Below are 23,846 nucleotides of genomic sequence, written 5' to 3'. Positions count from 1 at the left end.
ATTTGCAAAGGATGTTCTCCTTGTATGAGATGTGGGTATGTGTTAAATTCCAAAGATTTAGTCAGTGGTACAGATGCTAAGGCAAAATCTCCAGTTTTATTTACATTTAAAAAAGACTCTGCTTAAAAGCACACACTGGTGTCCTGAGTTCTTGGTCAATGTCACAATCAAAAAATTGAAATTCCAGCATTTATCCCAGCTGTACTACGAACATTATTAATTTGTGGACTTGGATGCTCCAGGATTAAGAGTGCTTGCATCTTTTTAAAGAGCAGTTTGTCTGTACTGTTAATTAGAACTTAAAACATCACAAAACCACAAGAAATAAGCAACTTAATATTAACTGAAAGTTTTGACACAAATAGATCTGCCTTTTGTTGTTCAAATGTGTCTAGACAGATTAATCTATGTACCTCTTCAGCTAATGAACATGTCTCTGAATGTGTTTTCTGTTACTGTGTAGTTATGAACACTTATCTTGAATTACTTTACTTTTATGTTCCCTATATACTTCTCTGCTTGATGTTATTTAGTTATATAGGTTCTAGAAAAATCTGTTGGCTATTTTTAAAGTACTTTTCAAAATAGAAAAGTGACCTTGGGAATTCTCTTGTGTGACTGCATCATTTTAAAGAGATAAAGCACAGAGTCCAAAAGTCACTCCCAGCCAGCCGCATGACCTGTTAGAGGTGGCCCCAAAAGTCTTGATTCTGTCCTCCTGTCTCACATTCGGGGAATAGCTTTTCATATGGAGCCTAAAAACAATTAGCTCAGATCAATTTTGCCAAATCTTGAACACAATAGTGGTTCCTTGTGTCCTCCTTCAAGCCTAAGACATTTTACTTTTATGGTTTTATTTAGAAGCTTTACCACTGTGACCCCACAGATGAACTGTGCTGTGGGAGGTTGGGGGAATACTCTGTTATAGGAAACACTAGCAATTGGTCAGGACTTAATAAGTATTATCCTATAGGCAGGACACTCACAGAAGTGCTGTTCTGGTTTGAAGTGTAATTGCAACCTACCTACAACCTCCACAAAAGCAGTGCACAGAGGATTTCCTTCTTGTGCCCAGAGACTCTTGTCCTCTCTTCTCTTTTCTAGATTTAGCAAAAATTCAATGATGGTGCTAAATCAATTTTTTTTTTTTTAACTTTCAAGGGAGGAAACACTGGCAGGATTGTGTTTTCTAGGGAAAGCCCTGTGCAAATGAGAAGCCAAGGAGAGCAGCCGAGCGCTCTCCTGTGGCCCTGCTACTACAAGCTCTGCCCATATTGTCTCTTGCTTTTATATTAATTACAACTTGCATTATCAGCTGTGAGTCTGTGGCCCAGCAAATAGAAAAAGCTGCCCCTGGAGACGGAGCTTCTTGTATCTATTTCCCGTCTCCTATTGTGCACAGCCCAGTATTCAGCCCTTTTCTCCTGGTAACGCTGCTCTTTAACGCAATTATATAAAGAACAAGGGGAGTACCTTCCTTGACTCCCAATTATTAAAGCCGCTGGGAATAGAGACATGTTCCCTCCTTGCCCTGGGGTGTCTTCATGGTATTTTTGGCTGGTGAACAGGACATATATTGTGGAATGTGTACCCTTGAGTTCTCCTCTACACGGATGCTCGCAGACAGCAATTCTTTATTTTTCTACATACATCATGTGTTTTTACATGCTTTTGTATGCCAGGTTGGTTCAGGATTCACTCAACTTGTGCTTATAATTTGGCAAGGAGCCAGGTGGTTATTCTTGAAGGAAACTTGGAAACTATCTTGGAGGGGGGGAAAAGGAAGCTGTGATACACACAAATATTTCAGTCTAAGAAAAACCCAGTATTTGTGGGTAATGCTTTATTTTGTCTATGTAGGTTGTGGGGGTTTTTTCTTTTAATGACCAAGGAGATTTTTTTTTTTTTTGGTTTCTAGCGCCCAGATTACTCATGTTTCTCTTTATATATGATCATATCACTATGTGTAGCCTTATCTAGACATCTTGGGGTGAGTTACTACCTCAGAACTCCCAAGAGATCTGTCTGTCCATCCTTCTTTCAGAGTAGACTATCATGAGGTTCCTCTCAGTTTGCTTCTGTCCTTCCACTGAATAGAGCACAAGCACCAGGGATGCCAAGGAAATGTGACAGTTTTTCAAGAGAGTTTTTTGTTTCTTTGTTTTGATTTTTGTTAAGAGGTGAGAAAGAGAAGAGGTAAGAGATAGGGGATGGTAAATAAGATAACTTGAGAAAAGTTGGTGGCTGTACTGAAAATCAAAGACGTAACTTGGTTGGGGGCACCCATTTTTCTTAGAGTAATGTGGACAAGCCTAGCTTACCTTTCGCTTCTCCACACATCTCTGTACTTGCTCCTGAAAGCCACTAAAAGAGAGGCACTAAATTATGAATTAATGAGGCTTGATTTTAAAGTTATGTCCAGGTCTCGCTGATAAGAACACACTTGTGTTTTTTAGTTTCAGGAATTGCTTATACAAGAACCCTTTCCATCATGCCAGAGCTTAAATAGAAAGACCTGTCCCAGCTCCATCTGAACAATTATATAATAGTTTTGGATGACATTTGCCTTAAAACGCATTTGAGGTGTTAGTGGTTAATTATTGTAATTTTCATGAGGGCTAAGGAGCTTTTATGGCAGCCACCTTCATAAAAAGCCCGAAGTGCATAAAATTTACATCGTCAGCTGTGTACACTGGAAAGTTCAGTTCAAGAGAAGTGCCCTGCAGTGCTGCTATGGGAAAGTACCTGGCGTCTCCCGAAACCCCCTGCTGGCTTTTTAACTGACCACCACCCAGTAAATATCTGACATGAAGAGACTGCAAGGCAACAGATAACTTGCTCTAATGTGTTCTATTCACTTTCATTTCCTAACCAATCTTATCTTCCTTCCTTCCTTCCTTCCTTCCTTCCTTCCTTCCTTCCTTCCTTCCTTCCTTCCTTCCTTCCCACTACCTGCCTGCCTTCTTCTTCCCTCCCTTTCCTTCCTTCTTTCTTTTTTGATACAGGTTCTCACTGTGTAGTCTATATTGGACTCAAACTCAGGCCCGAGTCTCTTGAGTGTTGAGATTCTAGGCATGCCCAGCTAATTCCTTAATCCTCTTTCCCCATCACATCTTTATTGTAGAGATCTGAACCTGCACTGTATTGACTGTCATGATTTCTACTTGGGGTCTTGACTGTGAGTGCATGGCTGGCCTGGTGACACCTCTAACAGCACTACTTCACCTTGAGATTCTTAGTCACAACGATCCTGATTATGTCAGCATCTATAAAAAATTCCAAATAGTAATTTGCAATCTGTCTGTTGCTATTGTTCCATGTAAGAATATTTCTTCCATTTGTCTTACTTTGGTTTCTGGCTTTATTTAGTTAGCATTATCTGCTGTAAGTACAGTCTACAGTTAGTGTTGAAGGGGGGGGGAGCAGACTGACTTTCTTTTTCCTAATAAAGTCTATGTCTTAGCATTTTGGAAAAATAGCTTTCATATTTCAAACCTGGCTTATGCTTCTGAATTACTGGTTACTAATTCTAGTAAAAAGCAATGCTGCACTCTGAGGAACTGCTCTATTGCTAAACTTTTGCCCTGCACCCTCTATCCCAACCCTAAAGAATTCACTTGCCTGTAGTTCCATAGGTTTAGTCAAAGTCCTAGCACGTGGGTAACAAGTGTACAGCTTTGGCTCCAAGTTTTCTGGGTTTCATGTGTGGTGCCTGTTCTCCCTGTCTGCCAAAGGAAATTCCATCTCTGGCCTGGCTTCATGTGGTGCTGATAAAGTCCTTCCTGTACATTAGAATTCCTGTTTCCCTTTAAATTACAGCATGGATATTGGGAATGATCAGGAAAGGGGAAGGGAAACAGGAGACAAATATATTAGTAAAGCAGCATGAGCTGGTGCCTCCTGGTTTGCCTTGCAGTCCATCCAAGTTCCTCCACAAGCCACGGCTCAGTAGCTTAAAGCGAAAGTCTCAACTCACTTGCTAAGAGGCACGCAGCTTGTGTTAGTTTCATTTTAAAAATTGCCATTTGTATGAATTAACTCAGGCTTTGGTGGCTTATGAGATACTGATGCCATGATTAATATTGCTTCTGTTGGCTCTACAGTCTACCTGTTGATAACATTTGAGAGTTCAGACTGACCATTTTAGGATAATGCAATTGAAAGGTGTAAGGGCATGTCCTACCAAACTTTGTTGATCCTGTGCTCCTTTGAAGGGAGTATTTTGTAGAGGCTCATATTCTGATGGATTTGGTTTCAGAGAACACCAGAAGATATGCATAGGAAAACTGAGAAAGACATTTTAAGGCAGTTTCCCCTTAGTTCAGAAGTTAACTTTACTGTGGTATAAATTTGTGTACTGTAGGATATATCTTTGAAGAGATATGTCAGTTACACGTATATTGATGTAAAAGAAAAAGACAGCACAGATCAGCATGCCTGTGGCCACTTCTGAAAAATACTAATATGTACATCTTTTTCTCCCTCTGTGCGTGTGTGTCTTCATGGCTCCTCACTTATGGCTCAAATGGTAACTGTGGGAAAATTCCTTGGCATCCTGACATCAGAACCCTTCATCCTGGCGAGACCATGATGATGCAACCTCAACTCACTCAGCAGGCACCCCAGGACCCTCCAGTGGGGGCCATGCTTCCCAAAGCGGAGACAACAGCAGTGAGCAAGGTAAAGGGTTAAGAATTTTCCTTGTACAAAAGTAGACATGATCAAAATAACTTCGGCATTCCATGATATCAGTCTCTGTAAGCAGAAGTGGCACTGCTAAAGGTGTAAGGAGTATTAGTAAACTTTTGTTAGGAAGACAGGTTTCCTCTTGTTACTTTATTTAAAGAGTTAAAGTGAGCTATTTAATCTTTAAGTCCACATTACAATAATAATTGATTAGTTCTGCCAATTCTCTTACAAATATGGTTATCTACACTACTTTGGTGTATATCGGAACAGGTGTGAAAGACAGGTCTACCTAACTGCTATAATCCAGAAGTTTGAATTATATTGTAAACAAGATATTTGCTTCTAATATTTACTATAAGAGTTCTTTATAATCAAAGCACCATGAAATCAAAAGAATATAAGATACAAAAATCTGTTTTTATTAGCTCCAGAAATGTGGGGAAGGGGTTTGAAGAGATTTATACAGATTGTTAATTTGAGAAGATGGATTTCAAAATTCTTCAGATGTTGTTTGTTTGTCCCCACTTCTAGACAGCTGATATAGTGACTTTTGTCCCAATTCAAAAAAACAAAGCAAAAAAAAAAAATAGAATTTCAGAAGGCAAGGAGAACAGCTGCAGATGTTCAGGAAGCCTTCTGCTGTTCGTAATGAATTTCGCCATTTACAGCAGAGAGCAATTATATGTTGGTAGAAATGAGTCTTCTATGGATAAAATGATCATTTAAAAGAAGATGCATTATTGAATGTGGTCCAGGAATGTTTATAGATTTTACTTTTTAATATTTTACATTAGATGGTGTCTGATCTCTTAGGTCTATTTTATCTCTATTATGATTCTGTTTATGGCCACAATATTTAAGCATTAGACAGGCTTCCAAGTCAAATACTGTTTAACAGCTTGAGCTGTAGTTATACAGGCCATCTAATATGTACCCTCCTCCATGTTTCTGGCCAGGGATTTTGGACTCCTGAATTTCAAGGGAATCTAGAAAACTGTCCTTTCTAGGATAGATTTTACTTGTAAGTGAACTCTATTTAGAATCTGTCTTTTAAACAAGTTGAAACTTGTGGATGATGTACTATCAAATACCAAGCAATAGAAGAACTTGTGAGCTGTATGTATATTGGTTTGGGTACATCAGTTAGACTATTTGTAAAATAAACTTCATTCTAAGACATTTAGAAGGAATCTTGTACTTAGATTCAGTAGTGGAACTACAATACAGGGGTTTAACTGAGATTCCAATTGACCCTGGGTCAAATGCAGAAAACTTTCAATCATTCAGTCCTCCCCAAATGCTTCAAGTTAGGGTAACACAAAGGGTAAAATATCTTTTATAAAAACACAACACCGTCAACATTGCAGAGATGGGTGCAGGGAGAAGGAGAAACAGACTGAATGGCCTAATGAGGCTATCTTCCAGAAACTTCTCCGGTGTGAGGCTCCCTCTGACCTTTCCCTTGGCTCAGGAGCCCAGCGCTTCATTTTTCACATTCTTGCAATTACGTTAACGCTTCAAGCATTTCTGACTCCAAGTCAGCTAGCGACACCAGGCATAACTCAACACTGTGAGTTTTTCTCTTCTCTGTAGATTCATTAACAGGTCACCAAGGTCCCAACTGAAATTTAAAACTGACTGGTTCTGTTGGGTTAGTTGAGTTATGGTGAGAAGGATAACAGGAAGGGTCAGCGATGAGAGGAGGCAGAAGAGGAACTGATGTAGGCTTAGGGAGCAGGGAATTACCCCCACAACAAACAAAGCATGAAGTTTTATCATTTTACTTAGTCAGATCTGTTTTTATTAAGAGTTTTTGGTCAAGAAAGAGAAAGACATGTAAGAGTGATCCTCTGGGGAGGGAAAAAAAAACCCACTGATCCCTCCGTGCTCTGGGTAGCTGCACCCACTTATCCCTTGCTGAAGGATTTGATCCCCCAAGCTTTTTGTTCCTTTAATCATATCTCTGTGGGATTAAAGAATGGACACGGTGGTTTATGTATGTGAGCACTGGGAAGTCTGTCTCTCCAACGGCCTCCTCAACTGTGTTAACGTTTGAAAGAAAGTGGGGGGAAAGTTATCGTTTTGATAAAATGGCAAAAGTTGGTGCAAAGAGAAATTTTCTACCTGACTCACTGGGTCAGTAGTTAAAATGCATGCATCAAGGTGTTCTGGTTTGTTTTGTTTTTTGTTTTGTTTTTGACAGCTGACCCTAAAATTTAGAGGCCAGACTATGTATGTTTTGCTTCTATAATCTTTTAAACATGTTAAAGCTATTTTGATACTTTGTTCCACCAAAATGCTCAGAGTAGCTTTCAGTGGGGAAAGATTAATTATCTGCTTCAGGGCAAAGTCAACAGAGATATTGACTGAAATCACATGTGCTTATCACAGGTTAGATCTTAGAGCTGATGTAGAATGGAAAACCTGGGAGGGAAATTTATGTTCTTCATATTAAATATATCATAATGTTTCTTTGAAACCTAAGTTTGCAGTTCACAAGAGACTTTAGTTACTTCTTCAGAATTTATTAGCACAACAGGCATATGGAAAACTGTAAAACGATTCAATTTCCAAACAAATTATGATAAACAGAAGAAATAGGGATGAATTGTACTAAATACAATGTTTTCATACACATTTTAAATTAAACTTTAATAGCCATATGCTATAAAACAATACATGCATTTATGTTGCTTTATAATTTTTGTGAATATTTTTACAATAATGATTCTCACAAATCTTTACTTTGGAACCTAAAAATATCTTCTTTTATGATCTGATATTGAAAGTGCTCCAGTTACCTGAGTGAAAGGTCATCTTTTCTCTTAAGAGTTTGCATGATAAGCCATATGGAGAGAAGAAAGCAAAATTTTTTAATATTGTAGAAAAAAAATGAACTCGGAAAAATGTAAAGTCTGGCTTTATCTTTCCAACCACACACCAGTCAACTGTATAAATATGAGCCCAACTTTTCATTCACTAGGTTTTCTGTTTTCGAAAAGCAGCCAAAGGGAGGACGTTTGTCTTGTTAGTCACATTCAATGAGGAAGGAAATCTGGTTTTTCAAGGATAGAATTAGGGTGCAGACTCAGAGCTCTGGGGTAGTAACTGCCCGTCTTTGTGCCTGACTTCCCGGCAGTAAAATGGGGCCTGAAGCTAAGGCTTGGGGTCCCCGGTTCTGTACCTGCTGCTGAGTCAAAAGATGCTTTGTGTTCCATTGTGTGCTTGCCAGAGTGAAGAGTAAGAAGCAGCTTCCTTGCTCCTAGAGCACTCTGAGAGCCTTAGATAAAAGGCACAGTATATGTACAAAGTATTATTATTATTGATGGGTTTGTGTAACTCCCATTAACGTTGATGGGAGTCACACATGTGAATTGGCAAGAGAATAGGCCCCTCTGTGTTTAGAGCACATGAAATTTACATTTTTTCCAGTGCTGTAATTGAGATGTTGACAAATTGGAGAATATTGATGAGCCTTTGTTTTAAGTATTTCGTGCCAAGTTTGTTTTATTCTTCCTGGTTTGAACAATGGTCTGGGTTCAGCAGCAGTGAATAAAAAGGGTAGAGTAAAGATAACTTTGTATTTCAATATTTTGATGTGCCAATATGAAATAAATTGTCTTAGGCAAATGGAATATGCTGTTTTAATCATTAGCTATGCATGAAAGAAAAATTGATGTTGACATCTTTGCTGTAAAATCGTTGTAATGGGGCCTTCCTTACAATTCATTTTTGTAAAATTCATTTTGTACGTTTTGCAGCAATTGAACAATCCCTGCACTGTGAATAGGCAGGATTCCCAGAAATACCGAGACAGTTGGCCCAGTAACTGCTGAGCTCACAGTGCACATCACACACACGTTAACCATCCTGTTGCCAGACCCAGATTAACCCAAATACATGAACATGTTAGCATCTCTATCTCTAATCATTCAAGACCCAGGGCTGTATAAGCCAGCAGGGTTCCCCTTGACTCTGCCACCAAGCCCCTCCATTGATGTCACCATCTATCATCCAGCCAACGAGGCTAGAATCCCACAGCTAGATGTTTATTTAGTTATTATACAGTTATTTAGCAACCGTAGTGTTGAAATCTGCAAATGTCCCCTTAGTAATGAATGGAAGCCCTTATAGTTAAGCACATATGTAGGATAGCATGACACTTTTGAGTTTATACTATATTGCAGCTATGAAATAATATTTTTCCTGCTTTGAATATTCCAGTTATATATTTAAAGGAGGAGGCGGGGAACCCACTTACTGAGGGTCCTGAATATTCTCTGCTGGGATTTCTCATTCAGTCTAGGAAAACTCTGTCAATGGAATGTTTTCATAGTGGCGGCAATCTCTTTAAAATAACCCTAAATACAATATGACAGACGCCATCTGGCATCATCCTTTGCTAGTTGCTTTTAACTTTTATTTTTCCTAGAGTTGAGTTCACCCCAAACCGGTCACTAACTTATGATAAGTACACCAGCAACTCTCTTCCTCCCTATTGTCATCAACATTTTTTTTCTCTTCAACTACAATTGACAGTTGAACATGGCCAGAGAAAAAGCTGTTATATATAAAAATATTCATATGATACTTCCTTTCCTCCATCCCCCCAAATTAAATAAATATAAAAGCCACCTTTCAATCATCAACAATCACTTAGGTATGTTTTGTTGATGTCTTAGGACATTTTAGATAGTTGCCATCAGAAAAAAAATTAAAGTCCTCTAATTAAATACTTGTTCTAGGAACATGTAATGGCTGTCCATAAATTAAAAGCTTTCTATAGCTGCTGTTAATTTTGACTAATTTCATATGTGTGTGTGTATGTGTGTGTGTGTGTGTGTGTGTGTGTGTATCAACTTACCTGAAAAATCCAGAGTTAGGATTAACAGATTTTTTTTTAACTTAGTCATGGAAAGGGATGTCTCCTGATGCCAGTTAGAGTTTAATTTAGAGTAGTAATTAAACTTGAATACTGCCTCATAAACAAAAGATAAACAATAAACCAGCCACGTTCCCTGCTGTTTCATAGCTTTCTTTCCCAGATGTTTTAGCCTGATAATTTTTACACAGTGAACTACCTAACATGGAGTTTTGTGGACAGAGGTCAAAATAAGTTTTGTTTTCTCTCCTTTTTCTCCATTCTCTTCCTTTTTATCCTGTAATCTTTTTTCCTCTCTTCTACAAGTTAATTGAGGGGCTTTCTTATCCTTTATATATTTAAAGTCTGGTAAGATAATACTTCATATAGATGTGTAGATGTGTTTTATAGATAACTATGGTACTTTTTCTTAGATACCATGTATTGATTTTCTTTCTAAACTCATCTGGTTTCCAATTTTTTTCACACTTAGAAACGGGGGGGGGGGGGGGGGCACATTTTTCTTTGAGTCAGAGTTGATGGTAAGTCAAAGGACAGACAGACTTGACGATGGAGAGTCTTTTTTTTTTCTTTTTTCTTTTTACCCCTCTTCCCTTCCTGTCCATGTGCCTTCCCCCCACAAGAGCTACTGGGTGGTTATGTTCTTCTCTAGGTTCTGAGGGTGTCCCCGTCCAGTTCTGGATTCTTCCACTGTCAGCCATGATCCTTCTGATTGTCAGGTACAAGTGGGCTGCTCAGTGTGGGAGCCATGTTCTTTTCACTGGGTGGGGTAATTACTGAAAGCTGAGAATAGCGGCACTAAAGACAGGGGGATACTTTCATGATCCCATTAGCATAAGAGTGGGTAAATTATTCATGCCAAGTGAGGATTCTATGGGGAAAAGTATAGTTAATGCACAGAGTTTTTAAATGTATCCCTTTCTGCTCTGAGACTAAATTCTCGTTGGAATCAGTTCTCAGACATTTACGGGAAGGCTCTGGTGGCGTGTTAGATGCAGCTCATGTCTCTGTGTTTGCAGCGTTCTCAATAGAGACCATCTGGCAAAGATCCAAAAGGTGATTAAACAAAATGATCAGCTCTTGTTGCTGTGTTACATGTCCAATACTCGGGATTAAAAAACATGACCCACGACAGTCAAGCTGACGTTGTGCCGCTCCCCCTCCCCCTCCCCTTCCCGTATAAGAATTCAGATGGCCCACAAATGTGTGTACCATCTTTGTGTCCTTATGGCCCATAATCATGAACAGGTTGTGCAAATGGTTCTTTCTGTAGCACTGTCTGTTCCAGCAGCATAGAAGCATTTCATATTAATTGGGTCAGTCTAATATTCATATTGACGTGGGGAAAAATTACTAAAATTTATTCTTATAGCAGACAATGAATATGTGTGCTTTCTGCCATGAGGGAAGTGAAGTCTGGCAACTGGCTTGTGCAACTGATTAATTTTTTCTTAAAACTGGAGAAAATCAAAGCATGGAAGACTGTCAGTCTGTGGAAACAGCGCACAACCCTTTATAACTAAACAAAATGGACGGGGTGGGGGCTCCCGGAGAGCGTGTGGAAGGGAGCTCTGGTGTTAACACCATAATCAGGGATGAATTTACAGTGCCATTCTGAGGAGTCCTCCCTCCCCATAAACAAGCTGATAATCACAGGGAAGCTGACTCCCAATTAGCTTTTTCTTCCCTCACCCGGATCAGCATGTTTATGTGTCTTCCTCAAGCTTGGATATGTCTCTACTGAGTTGCTACAGCTCATGTCAAATACGAAAGTTTGGAAGTGAAATGTTTGATTATGAGGAACTGCTGCTAATAAGCAAGGTAAATTCAAGCACTCATTTCACGATGGAGTTAAGGTAAAAATGCCAAGATTTGTGACTAAGGGACAGATGTATCTTATCTGTGGGGTTTGCACCAAATGCCGAGCAGAAATATAAATTGAACAAACCAGACATTGTGAGGAGTGATTGAAGAAATATTGAGATGAAATCTTGGAATGAAATATATATGTATATTTATAACAATGCTGTGAATTGCTTACACGGCTCATTTGCATGAGCCTGAACAGTGATTTTATTAAGGGCAGTGGAAAGTCTGTCAGCTAAGGCATTCAGAATACAGCACTATTACTCATTAGTCTCCTCGGAGGCTGAGGCTGACCATTTACTATTGCGGAAGCCCATGACTGGATGCTCAGGATGCGTTTTAGTGCAAATGTCAAGAGAAGATGGAGAATAAAGCAGAGAAAGAAAACATTCTCAAAAAACCACTTGAAAAGCATCATTCCCTGTCAGCCGCCCTTTGGCAGGGAAGGCGGAACTGTAGGTGAGGAAGGCGAGGACTAAGGAGGACAAGTGAGATCCCCCTAGAGTCTGTGGCAGATGAAAGGGACTTGAATAGCCTTGGGGGTCTTAAGGCTATTACAGGGCAACTCATGCTCTCTTATCATGCTGATTTTTCAATTGATTTTTGGCTGAACAGTACTTGTTGAAGCCCTCCAGAGCACCAGACACGGCCTTATGGCACTATACATTGTAATACACGTGTACTATTCCCCCTCCCCATTCATTGTCTTTGCTTTGGAAGAGTAGTCACTGAAAACACCATGTTATCCACCCTTTTCCCATCCCCCCTTTCCTATTTCTATCCGTAGGGAATCTCTTAAGATTGTTTCTGGGTTTGTTATTTGTTTGTTTGTTTGTAGAAGGGGTTCATGGGAGAACTTTGCATTTATCTTCCCTTGTTCACATCTGTCTTTGATTCGACCTCAGAAAACATTTTTTTTTTTAAATGTTACAGCAGACAATGTTTTAAGCCACTTTAACTTGCTAAAATATATCCCTGTGTTCTCTGGAGTGATCGACACCTTTCTGGTGACAAGCAAAAAGGAAACTGAAAGTTAGCTCCTAGCTAAAAGTGGGTGAAACCTCTTGGTATCCCTGCTGAGCAGGGATAAGTTCCCAGGATTCCCTGGAAAGCCGAGATCTCAAATAAGGAGGCCATGGAAGCAGACATGGCAGGAAAGTGTTCCTGCCTGTCTCAATCTGACACATTAGTATCATGAAGCTTTTCCAGGTTGCCCAGGTGTGAGCCTAAGTTCTCTTTTGTACTTCTGTAGCATGTCAGTCTCTATTGGAAAATCTTCCCCACAGCACCATAAGGATAGTGTATGATCCCTGGCCTCTCTCTCAGATTTTCTGGTGGAGGGCTATCCCCTACTACCTATTAAGCTCTTCTGACTAGCAGTCAGGGGTTGGCTTTTGCCTCTAGAAACAGGACCAATAGACACACCTCTTGTTCCTTCTCAAGGAAAACAAAGTAAGAAAAACTTTGTGCTGATGGATTCTGTGATGTTTACCTAGATATACAAGAGTTATTTGGAATGTATCTATGCATCTGTTGCAATCTGATTACATCCTATAAGGAGTAAAAAACACAAATTTTAAACTGATATTTTGTATATTCCATTACTGCCCTAAACGAGTCAAAAGAGACCTCAGCTTAAACATGGAATCCTTTGGGAGATAGGTAGGTCTTTTAAAAGTTTGTCTCATTAGTACTTTAGTGTTTGTCTTTAACTCTGCATGTATGGTCAGAATTTGGAGATAGAATTTCTTATTATTACACTGTCAGAGAGAGATGGGGATTGGGGGATCTGAGCAGGGAGATCACATAGTATGTGACAAATGTTTCCCTGTGATGACCTTGTTTAGGAAGAGTTAACTTTTGGAGGCATCACTTAGAAACATGAAAGGAAACTGTAAGTAATTTTTCTTTGTGCATTACTGATTTCAAATATGTGTACTTTAGTTTTTTTATAAGTAACTTTTAGGAGGTATATTTATTTCCATAGTAGGTCTTTTCTATCTCAGGCTGTAGTCAGGGATCTTACCCTGTGGTAAGATCTGTACTCTAAGGTCACAGTTGCAATGGAAAGGGTAATACCTGGAAAGCAGATTTGTATTCAAGTCTCAGTTCTCATCAGCATCTGCTAGTTTCAGTTTCTCCTTTAGTAAAGTGGAGGCAACACTGCTTTGCTTCCAGACGGAAGGTATATTAAACCTGATTTCATGTGTGGGGCACAGAACATTGTCCAAAAACAGAAGGCTCAGTTCTTGCATTCTCCCTCTCTGTCCTGTGCTGGCACTAATTGTCTATAGATCTTGGATGTGTTGCATTATCTTTAAGGACTTGTTCTTTCTCTCCAGCATAACCTGGACTCAACGGCTTTACAGTTTCAAGCTCTGGGCAGCTGGTGTGTCCATCCATATTTATCTATTATTTTACTTTTTTCTTAACCTTCTAACATGAAACTGGCTAGAAGTTCTTCGTCCTTCTAGGGGTCCTATGTCCTTGATTTATGATAAGTAACAAGATAATATTCTATGGTTTTGCCTCTATTTTTAGTTCAGGAGAGCTTTTCCCTGCTTAGTTTATCAAGACAAGAACTAGACATTTGAATTTATTTTATGGCAAAGCGTAAAATGACACAAATAGTATGCGGGACAACTTAGGTTCTGGCCTTAGCATCAGGAGCATCTTGTAAACACAAGCCATTTCTTCCTTGTTCATCATCCAACTGGGACTTCTTCTGTTGTGATTTCTATACTTCACAGCTGGGATAATATACCAGAAGAGTGACGGAAGGCCAGCCTCTATCTATCCTTAGCTGCAAACTATTCCAAAACCTCTAATTAGTGATCATTAAGTTTCATAGTTTAAGGTATTTTGTGAGTTTTAATGTAAAGATCATTAGTTCATATGGATCTATACATGATGGCCTCTAGTGGGACTTCTCTGACCAGAGAAACTTTTATGTGATCACCTCTCCTGCCCCCAGGATAAATAGGTATGCAAAATGCATATAAATCAAGTATTTAAAAGTATATAAATTGGGCTGGAGAGATGGCTCAGTGGGTAAGAGCACCGACTGCTCTTTCAAAGGTCATGAGTTCAAATCCCAGCATCCACATGGTGGCTCACAACTATCTATAAAGAGATATGACACCCTCTTCTGGCATCTAAAGACAGCTACAGTGTACTTACATATAATAAATAAATAAATATTTTAAAAAAGTATTTAGTGCTAATGAATTATAAGAAAATTTATTTTAAAATAACTCTCTGATATGCATATATTTTATCATTTATTAAAGAGGAAGAAATTTATATTTATAATATGGATTGCTTATTTTTATATAAAAATACTAAGCCTGACACTGCAGGACACAGAGCAGCTTCAGCATTACCAGAGATAATCCTTATTTTCATTGTAAAATCAACTGAGAACACAGCTTCACATGCATGAGGATTGGCCCAAGGGTAGGGTCATTTCTGAAGTGTTAGAATTTCTGCCTTAATTCCAACCCAAAGCATCCCTTGTAATTCTTCCCTATTGCTTAGAGCCACCTGCATGTTCGTCAAGCCATCGCTCACTGAGTTACATTTTGAGCCCTACTAAATATTTTTTTTCTGTTTTGTTTTAGTCAAAGTCAAGACAGCTACTTAAAAACAATTTTTTTTTTTTATAAATCAAACATTCTAACACAGAACAATCCGAGATATACCAACTTGAGACTTGCAAGCTGAAGGGTGACGGTAGAAAATATTTAAATTCTTTGTTGTTGTTGTTTTTTTTCATACATAAACCATTATGTTTCTATAAGAGCAGAAAACTTAGCACATGCAGTAAAAATACTGCAATTCATAACTTACAATGGTCTACATTCTGGGCTGAAGTGGTTCAGGCATCCATAGGCTGGTGTTGCATGCCTTGGAGGTGTGCATGCTATGAAGCAAGCATACTATGTGGTCAGAACCGAGACCGCTCTGGGAAGCAACATGACAAGCTCTGTGAGGAACATCTTGGATTGGTTACAAGTTTAATTTTGAATTAATTTTTGGTCATTGCATCTTCAGAAAGCTTTGACTGTTGCCAAATTTGGGGGATTCACCCATTCAGCTATGTGACCCCATGTTGAGTTATGACTCACATTCTCAGAAGCTGTGCATTAACTATTGGAATATTTGCTTAAATCAAATAGCTCCTCCTTAGTCCTTCCTACCCAATAGAGATAGTTGGTCCTGTTGATTTAAATTAATGCTTTTTTTTAAAAAAAAAAAAAGAAAAACATTAACAAAAGCATATTAAGGAGTATAGAATTTTATATTCCTTCTTCCACCTAACATTTGCAATAAACACCCAGTAAATAAAACTTCTATTTATTTTAAATAGATATTTGGCATATCTCTATGTGCCAAATGTGAGTGATTGGGCAAGGTGATGGACTGCTGATGTTCAGAGCTCATGGAATCTCTTCCTGACAAATCGCCACATGTGGAGGTTGATGTGTATCTATCTCCCTATCCCTTAAGACCTTATCAAGTCGTGTGTTTTTTAAATTCAGGGCACAAAGATCTTTCTCAAGCAAGGGATTTGGGGCATGAATGTATGGAAGTTATTGTACCCCTGCCTTCAACAGATATCTACAGTGAGCTGTGGGAGGAGCTTTAGAGCAGACACACACACATGACTTGTGTGAAGCACACCTTTGCACACAAAGGTCATGAAATAATGAGGAGTTCAGGAAGGCTGCTGGTGCTCAGGGAAGGAGACTTGGTGTTGAGAAAATGACAGGTTTTGAAGCAGGTGGATCAACTTTCCTCTGACCTTGCTACTCCCAAGCCACTATTTGTCTGCCTGTTAGCTTTTCTACCTGTAAAATGGGACTAATAACTATTTCATAAGGCAGTTTTATACTTAATATGCATTGGTTCCAAAATAGGCTATCGTGGTAATATTATGGTAGAATGCAAATGTCTACGTTCATTCATTTATTAATCATATAATTGGACCAACTAAGATGTGTTTCCTTTTCACACCAGGGCTTTTATCACAAGATTTGGGAATGTAAACAAATAGACACACTTTTGATGTTTATATCTGACATGCAGTATGTAATCTCTTTGAGGAAGGGAATGAGTAAAACTTTCCAAAGTATTAGTAAAGAATTTCTTAGAGCTCTGGGAGGCTTTCAGTGTTTCATTGGTGGTCTTTAATATTATTTTCAGGTGAATAGAATAGGGAGGGGACAAGGGAGCAGGTAAGGCAGAAAAGGCTCAGAAGCACAAAGCTATGGATATTCAAAGAGCGAGAGGCAGCCTGGACTTGCTGCTTTCATAAGAATACACAGCAAGAGTGTGTCTGGAGGACCAATAGAGCTGACAGTTAGCTCAAGCATGCGCTCACTCCTCTAAGCACTGTTTACCAAATACTCCTAATCATGGAAGGCACACACAGACATGGGGATGCGGAGAGCCAAGCCCATCACAGAAATTTGGTATCATGGTTTCCAGAGGAAGACCTGAGAATCTGGATTTTTTTTTTTAAGCCAGACTCAGGGAAACCCTGGTCTGGAACATGGGGAATGCACCAAAATAGTTTAAGCAAATGGAAGTCATGATGAGATCTGATTTTTAAATTAGCTCTTATAGATTATGGAGATTACATATGAGGGGAAGCAAAGCAAATATAGAATGAGGGTTAGTCATCTAGAAGCCACAGGAAGCTTGCCTCAAGCTAGTAGCAGTGAAGTCAGAAGAGAGAACTCATAGAGAGATCGTGAGTACAAGGAGGCAGAAGATGGAGTCTGGGGTAACCAGCAGGACTCTCTTTTAATGGAGAAAGCAGACAAATAATCAGGACAGCCTTTGTTTTCCATGCCATGAATTGTGAAGTGTGGACATGTAGTAACCAGAACAGACCACACTGACCCGTGCAGAGTTTTTGAAATATAAATATGTGATGTGCATTGGCAAGGAATGATTCTTCCAGAAACATGGTGTATTCATAGGTGTTGTGGCCTCATGGTTAAACATGTGGTCACTGGCACTGGCATTGGCTGGCTTGCCATGAAATCCTCACATCTGATACTTGGTGTGAGTCTCCCATTCTCTACAGATAGAGGACATGGGTAATAAAAAGATAATTAATTTGATAGATTTTGAGTAGGGATTAAATAATGTAATTCACAGAAAATCATAGTTCCTTTTATACTAAGTGAATGTTATACTTTAAAAAATACTTTTAAAATTTCTTTTAATGCAGTAGAAAAGTGACTTTATCCAACAGAGATCACCAGGAGGACCAGAAACCAAAAAGTCCTACACTTATCCTCAGGAAAGGGAAGCTGTGGCTCTTTCAGCTCGAGCCCTGCCCAAGGCCTCTGGTTCAGTCAAAGGAGCTCTTCTCTCCAAACAGTTGCTTCTCCTTGTATCTCTGGTGTTGCATAAACTCTCTAGGACTTAGTTATCTTCCTGCTTGGCTGGAAGATTCTTGAGGCCAGTTTCTTCATCTTACACATCTTCTTTCACACCTTCTCAATGCTATGATTAACGTAGAAGGTCTTGGAATAATAATAATTATCTTTATTTTTATTTTCTCCTGAAAAGAGAAGTGGGTTTATATTGTGTGCGGCAATGAATAGCAGGCTGGGGAATTAGTGCTTGGTTTGGTAGGTAATAGGGACCTATTGAAGGTTTGTGAATGCGGGTAGTGACATAATCGCCTTCCTTTTGAATGCCAATGACCAATTCTCCACTATGTCTTCCATGGTCAAAGTAGCAGACCTGTATGCTTGCCTGAAATACTGTCTGTTTGAAAGAGTAGATATTCTTTTCAGTGAAGAAACACATTTCAAATAGCAAAAAAAGAGGGAGAAGAAAGAAAGAAAAATATAAAGAAAAAGAAAAGAGAAGCTTTGATATTCTCTCCAAAGCAATCTAAGCACGAAGATGATTGTGAATCACATAATTGCCCTGCATATCACCTCAATTCCGGAATCTGATTCTAAAGACATACTTCTATAAATGTTTATAGTGTTGTAAATATTAACACCTGGAAATGACTCAACAAGATGGAGTAAACATATCTTCAGTATCTGAAAAATTATAGTTCCTAGGATATTTAAATATGCATTCCTTTTAAAAAAGGATTCTGTGGTTAGAGTGAAGCCTGAGTTAAAACTGGATTTCCTTTAGTGTAGGAATTCTCAGATCCCCTAATTTGCTAATGTGCATTTTAAAGCTTCAGTGGGTAGAGACATAAAGGTTCCCAGATCCACTTAACCATTAAGATGGTTGTTCACATTACCTCTGGGGACTCCTCACCCTCGGAACACAGTCTGGAATTCACTGCCCTCCACTCTGCTTCCTTCACTGAAACCCATTCAGACAGAGCTAATATCCTAGGGAGTCTTCTCTCGTGTTGTATTTAAGAGGTGGGTCAGCATGAGCTCAGGATCAATTTTCAATTGTGTAAAGAGCCATTTCCTCCATGGCCAGAAGTCTGTGGACTTCAGCCCTTCTTGCACAGCGTGTTCTCTGAAGCCAGCTAGCCTTGTACTTATACTTCATTGTATTAATCAATGTGACGTGAATAGTTCTTGAGTGTTTGATTCAAAGGAAGCACATTTGATTACCTCCTCACAAATGTAGAAATGAAGAGCCAGCAGACTTGTTCCAGACGTGAACTAAAGGGATGCTTAAGCCTGAAACCCAGCACGAAATGCACTTGCTTTGCCAAAAGCAGATTGTTTTTTTAAAGATTATTCTCCTTCTTTGTCTCTGTCTGCCTGTCTTTCTGTCTGTGTCTCTGTCTCTTTCTCTCCCTCTCTGTGTCTGTCTGTCTGTCTGTCTCTGTGTCTCTCCCTCTGTCTCTCTGTCTTTCTCTCTCTCAAGTGTGCACACACACCCATGCATGTGGAAGTCAGAGGAAAACTTGTAGGATTTTGTTCTCTTTTCCCTCTATATAGGTCCTAAGGATCAAACTTAGGTTGTCAGGCCTAGTGGTAAGTGCCTCTACCCACTGTGCCTTGTCCCTAGACCCAAATCTGAGTAAGGAGGAAGAGGAGAAACAGCAGTCCTTGCATGTTTGGAAGTAGATGATTTGGATTTTGCTGCCAAGACATGCACAGTGGAACTGGCAATCCATCCTTTGAGAAATGTCCAGGATGCTATGCTACAAAGCAGTTTGGTATCTGACTGTCACCACACTGGCTCCAGTTTAGCAACTGCACTGATTACCTTTGCTGGCGATACATTTTTCTCCTGAGTCTTCCTTATAGCGGATCCTGGGTGGCATGTTAGCATATTCAGGGACATAAAAGATGTTCAGCATTTTAACCTCTCTTGGGGGATAGGAATTTCCAAGTTCATGCATTCCAGTCTTGACTAAAGTGGGGCAGGATTACCCACTTACGTATATGACACCCTCAAGCATGAGGTAGAGAATCAGGTTGGTCCAGTCTTGTTTCTGAAGTTTGAGCAAGTAACTGAGAAGAGTCTTGGGATACAACTGAGGTTACCTTTGCAGTATGGTAAGGAAAAACTTAATTTTATTCTTGTTTGTCAATCTTTTTTTTTATTTGATATATTTTTTATTTACATTTCAAATGATTTCCCCTTTTCTGGCCTCCCACTCCCTGAAAGTCTCATAAGCCCTCTTTGCTCCCCCTATTCCCCCATCTACCCCTTCCCACTTCCCTGTTCTGGTTTTGCCCTATACTGCTACACTGAGTCTTTCCAGAACCAGGGGCCACTCCTCCATTCTTCTTGTACCTCATTTGATGTGTGGATTATGTTTTGGGTATTCCAATTTTCTAGACTAATATCCACTTATTAGTGAGTGCATACCATGATTGATCTTATGAGACTGGGTTACCTCACTTAGTATGATGTTCTCCAGCTCCATCCATTTGCCTAAGAATTTCATGAATTCATTGTTTCTAATGGCTGAATAGTACTCCATTGTGTATATACCACATTTTTTGTATCCATTCCTTCATTGAGGGACACCTGGGTTCTTTCCAGCTTCTGGCTATTATAAATAGGGCTACTATGAACATAGTGGAACACGTATCCTTATTACATGCTGGGGAATCCTCTGGGTATATGCCCAGGAGTGGTATAGCAGGATCCTTTGGAAGCGATGCGCCCAGTTTTCTGAGGAACCACCAGACTGATTTCCAGAATGGTTATACCAATTTGCAACCCCACCAGCAGTGGAGGAGCATTCCTCTTTCTCCACATCCTCACCAACACCTGCTGTCTCCTGAGTTTTTAATCTTAGCCATTCTGACTGGTGTAAGGTGAAATCTCAAGGTTGTTTTGATTTGCATTTCCCCAATGACTAATGATGTTGAGCATTTTTAAAGATGCTTCTCAGCCATCAGAAGTTCTTCGGGTGAAAATTCTTTGTTTAGCTCTGTACCCCATTTTTAATAGGGTTATTTGGTTTTCTGGGGTCTAACTTCTTAAGGACAAATTGGTAACCAACAAATTGGGAAAAGATCTTCACCAACCCTACATCCGACAGAGGGCTAGTATCCAATATGTCAATCTTTTTTTAAAAACAAGATTCTCTATGTTCTACTGTAACATAGCTCAGAAAATGATACCACTTAGAGGCTGTGGAAGTAGCTCAGTTTGAGAATACTTTCCTACTGGATACAAGACCCTGGGTTCAACTCCCAACACTGAAAAAGAAAAGAAAGGAAAATTACAACACAGCCCAATGGACATTCTTGTTTCATAGGCAACAAAGTTCAAATTATCGACTCTCATATTAGCTTTCTTCTACTACTAATGATTATTTTATTCTACCAAACAGATACATCACAAAATTGATGATGGATGCTTTGACCAACTCATACTCCCTGTAAAAATCCTATAGCCTGAGTGAGCAGCACTAAGTAGCTACTTTTAGCTTTTAGCTATTCGCCAAAACAAAACTGCAGTTTTCCCCACCAATGTATTTCAACACCACTTTGCTTTGCTAGCATGCAGGAGATACACAGAGCTGATCTGGTGAATGAGTAGGAGGTGAGTGGCCTTCAGTTCCTGTTTTCCTTACCTCCTACTGTGAAGAGTACCATGGAAACCAGCACAGGCTAATCTGGAGGATATGCCCCAAGAACAGAGCAATTAGGTCAGGTGAGAAACAAACAAACAAACAAAAAAACCCTCAGCAAATAAATAAGTAACATCAAGCAGATGAAGAAGCTAAGAAAGCCCACCTTCAAGGATTGCTGTCCCTAGAGACACTGTCTGAGGCAGGATGTCCATGCTTATGATCCTAAAAGCAGTAGGCTTCAACATTCCAAATAACGCTCAAAGCCAAGTGTCCATAATATATCTATCTTCAAATGGTGGACTGAAAACAACACATCTGTTTATCGGAGCTCCATTTTTCCCTCTAATTTTTTTTTAAAAACTATAGCCTCATTTTTTCTAGTAGTCATATTTTGGCAAGTCCGTTTCTTCCATCTCTCTACCTCCTTCCTCCCTCCCTTCTTCCCTCCCTACCTCCCTTCCTCCCTCCTTTCCTCCCTTCCTTCCTTCCTTCCTTCCTTCCTTCCTTCCTTCCTTCCTTCCTTCCTTCCTTTCTTCCTTCCCTCATTCCCTCCTTCCCTCCCTCCCTCCTTCTTCCCTTCCTTTCTTCCTTCCTTCTTCCTTTCTGTCAGGTTATTGTTAAAGACTGTGTTTCACACTGCCAGAAAAAGAGCAACAAGATTTCTTTTTAGAACAAGAGAGAGAAAAGGCTCATTCATGAAGTAGCTGATAGCTGTACCAGGCTGTGTAGCTCATGTTTGTTAAAACACCTTGGAGTTTGGGGGTATAGCTCAGTAGGAGGAGTGTTGGCTTAGAGAAGATGAAGCCCTGATTTCAGTTCCCAACACTTAAACTGGGAACATGGTAGAGCACACCTATAGTCCTAGGACTTGAGTGGTAGAGACAACAAGATCAGAAGTTAATTTCCAGGTCTTCAGTGAGTTCGGAGAACAGCATGAGCTATGCAAGACTACCCCCAAACAAAAACCAAACCCATCAAAGTCTGGACAAAGAACTGTGAATGCATGTTTGTATTCTAATCTTTGTAGGTTGACTATGTTAGAATTCTTCAGTCTTAGATAAACTGGCAGACAGAGACTGTGAGAATATGCACCAGATCTGCACAAATTCAAGCAAGACAAAATCCTAGTAAGGAGAAAGGAAGTGGGCACAATGTCCTACCCCTAACCAAAGGGCTATTTGCAATTACTGAGGAAGGAAAAATCAGTTTTCTTCAGTGGAGTGACACTGGGTGTTATCAACCATATCCCAGGGCAGGTCGCATGCTCAGGATTAGATGACCATCAGAAAGGTACTCTGTGTTTTGTTTTTGTTGTGCTTCTGACTTTGTTTCTATATTTAAGAGAGAGAAAGAAATGAAGTGGAATATGACAAGGATCTTGGAATAGTTGGGGGAAGAAAAATGACCAAATATATTGTATAAAACATTTTAAAAGTAAATTTAAAAATTAGTGATAACATTTTTTCTTTAGTTCTACACACACACACACACACACACACACACACTCCTGCCTATGAAACAGAGTTGCTGATGAGATACATGATACAGTAAACTTCAGTTTTGTTTTGGTGAAAGGCTAATAGCTGAATGCAGCGACTTAGTGTTCACTTAGGGTGTCAGTTCTTACAGGGGATGTGAGTTGGTTAAAGCATTTGCCGTCAATGTTGTGATGTATCTGGTAGAATCAAATAGTCATTAGTATAAGACAGCAAATATGAGTCCATGACCTGAAATAACATCTCTTTTTGGGATATTAAGAGGGTAGCTAAGAAAGGGCCTTGCTTTCTATGTAGCCCTGGTTGGCCTGGTCCTCCTGTTCTTGCATCCAGAGAGTTATGATCCCAAGCATTCTGCCTGCACCATGCTGGCTTAAGATGCTATGGACTCTAATATGTTTTAAAAACATGTTTCTATGCTTTATGGAGAAATTATAATTTAACACTCAAATATTTTTAACCTTGAACTTAAGAGCAAGCTGGTGTTTGTGCAAGGTCTAAGTCTTAATCTCTGCTTGTGGTGTCCCTGGGTGACATTTAACCTCTCTAAGCTTGCATGCCTTCATCTGCAAACAGAGATGGGTGAGAATTAAATTAGGTGGTGGATCTGAATCTCTGTGTGTTGGGCAAGGCATATACAATAAAATCTGCTCCATAAATGAGGATTACAGAGGCACTAATGTGCGTATGAGCACTGACTTTATTAGTTTTGGTTCCATAGCTTAAACTTTAAGCCCATGTTACTGTCAGTGAGTTTCAGGATACAGCATAATAAAATTTCTAATAAGAAGGGAAGCAATAATGTAAGACATTGTGCTTGTCTGTTTTCCCTCTACTTCTGTACTACAACCCAGATACAAAGATGGGG

At 39.5% G+C, this 23,846-nt stretch overlaps 1 protein-coding gene across 9 annotated transcripts in view; it reads left to right on the top strand.

Moving 5' to 3' along the window:
* Meis2 (Meis homeobox 2) overlaps positions 1–23,846 on the top strand; it is a 205,140-nt gene that overhangs the window by 13,157 nt on the left and 168,137 nt on the right. For all 9 annotated transcript variants that reach the window (XM_052183199.1, XM_052183197.1, XM_052183198.1 and 6 more), the window contains one exon: positions 4,566–4,680. In XM_052183199.1, the coding sequence (XP_052039159.1) occupies positions 4,566–4,680 (115 nt within the window). The remainder of the gene's footprint in view (positions 1–4,565; positions 4,681–23,846) is intronic.

Source organism: Apodemus sylvaticus, chromosome 5, assembly GCF_947179515.1.
Source record: "Apodemus sylvaticus chromosome 5, mApoSyl1.1, whole genome shotgun sequence".
NCBI lineage: Eukaryota > Metazoa > Chordata > Mammalia > Rodentia > Muridae > Apodemus > Apodemus sylvaticus.
The sequence above is the reverse complement of the archived record's forward strand: the minus strand, read 5'-3'. Positions and strand labels throughout refer to the sequence as shown.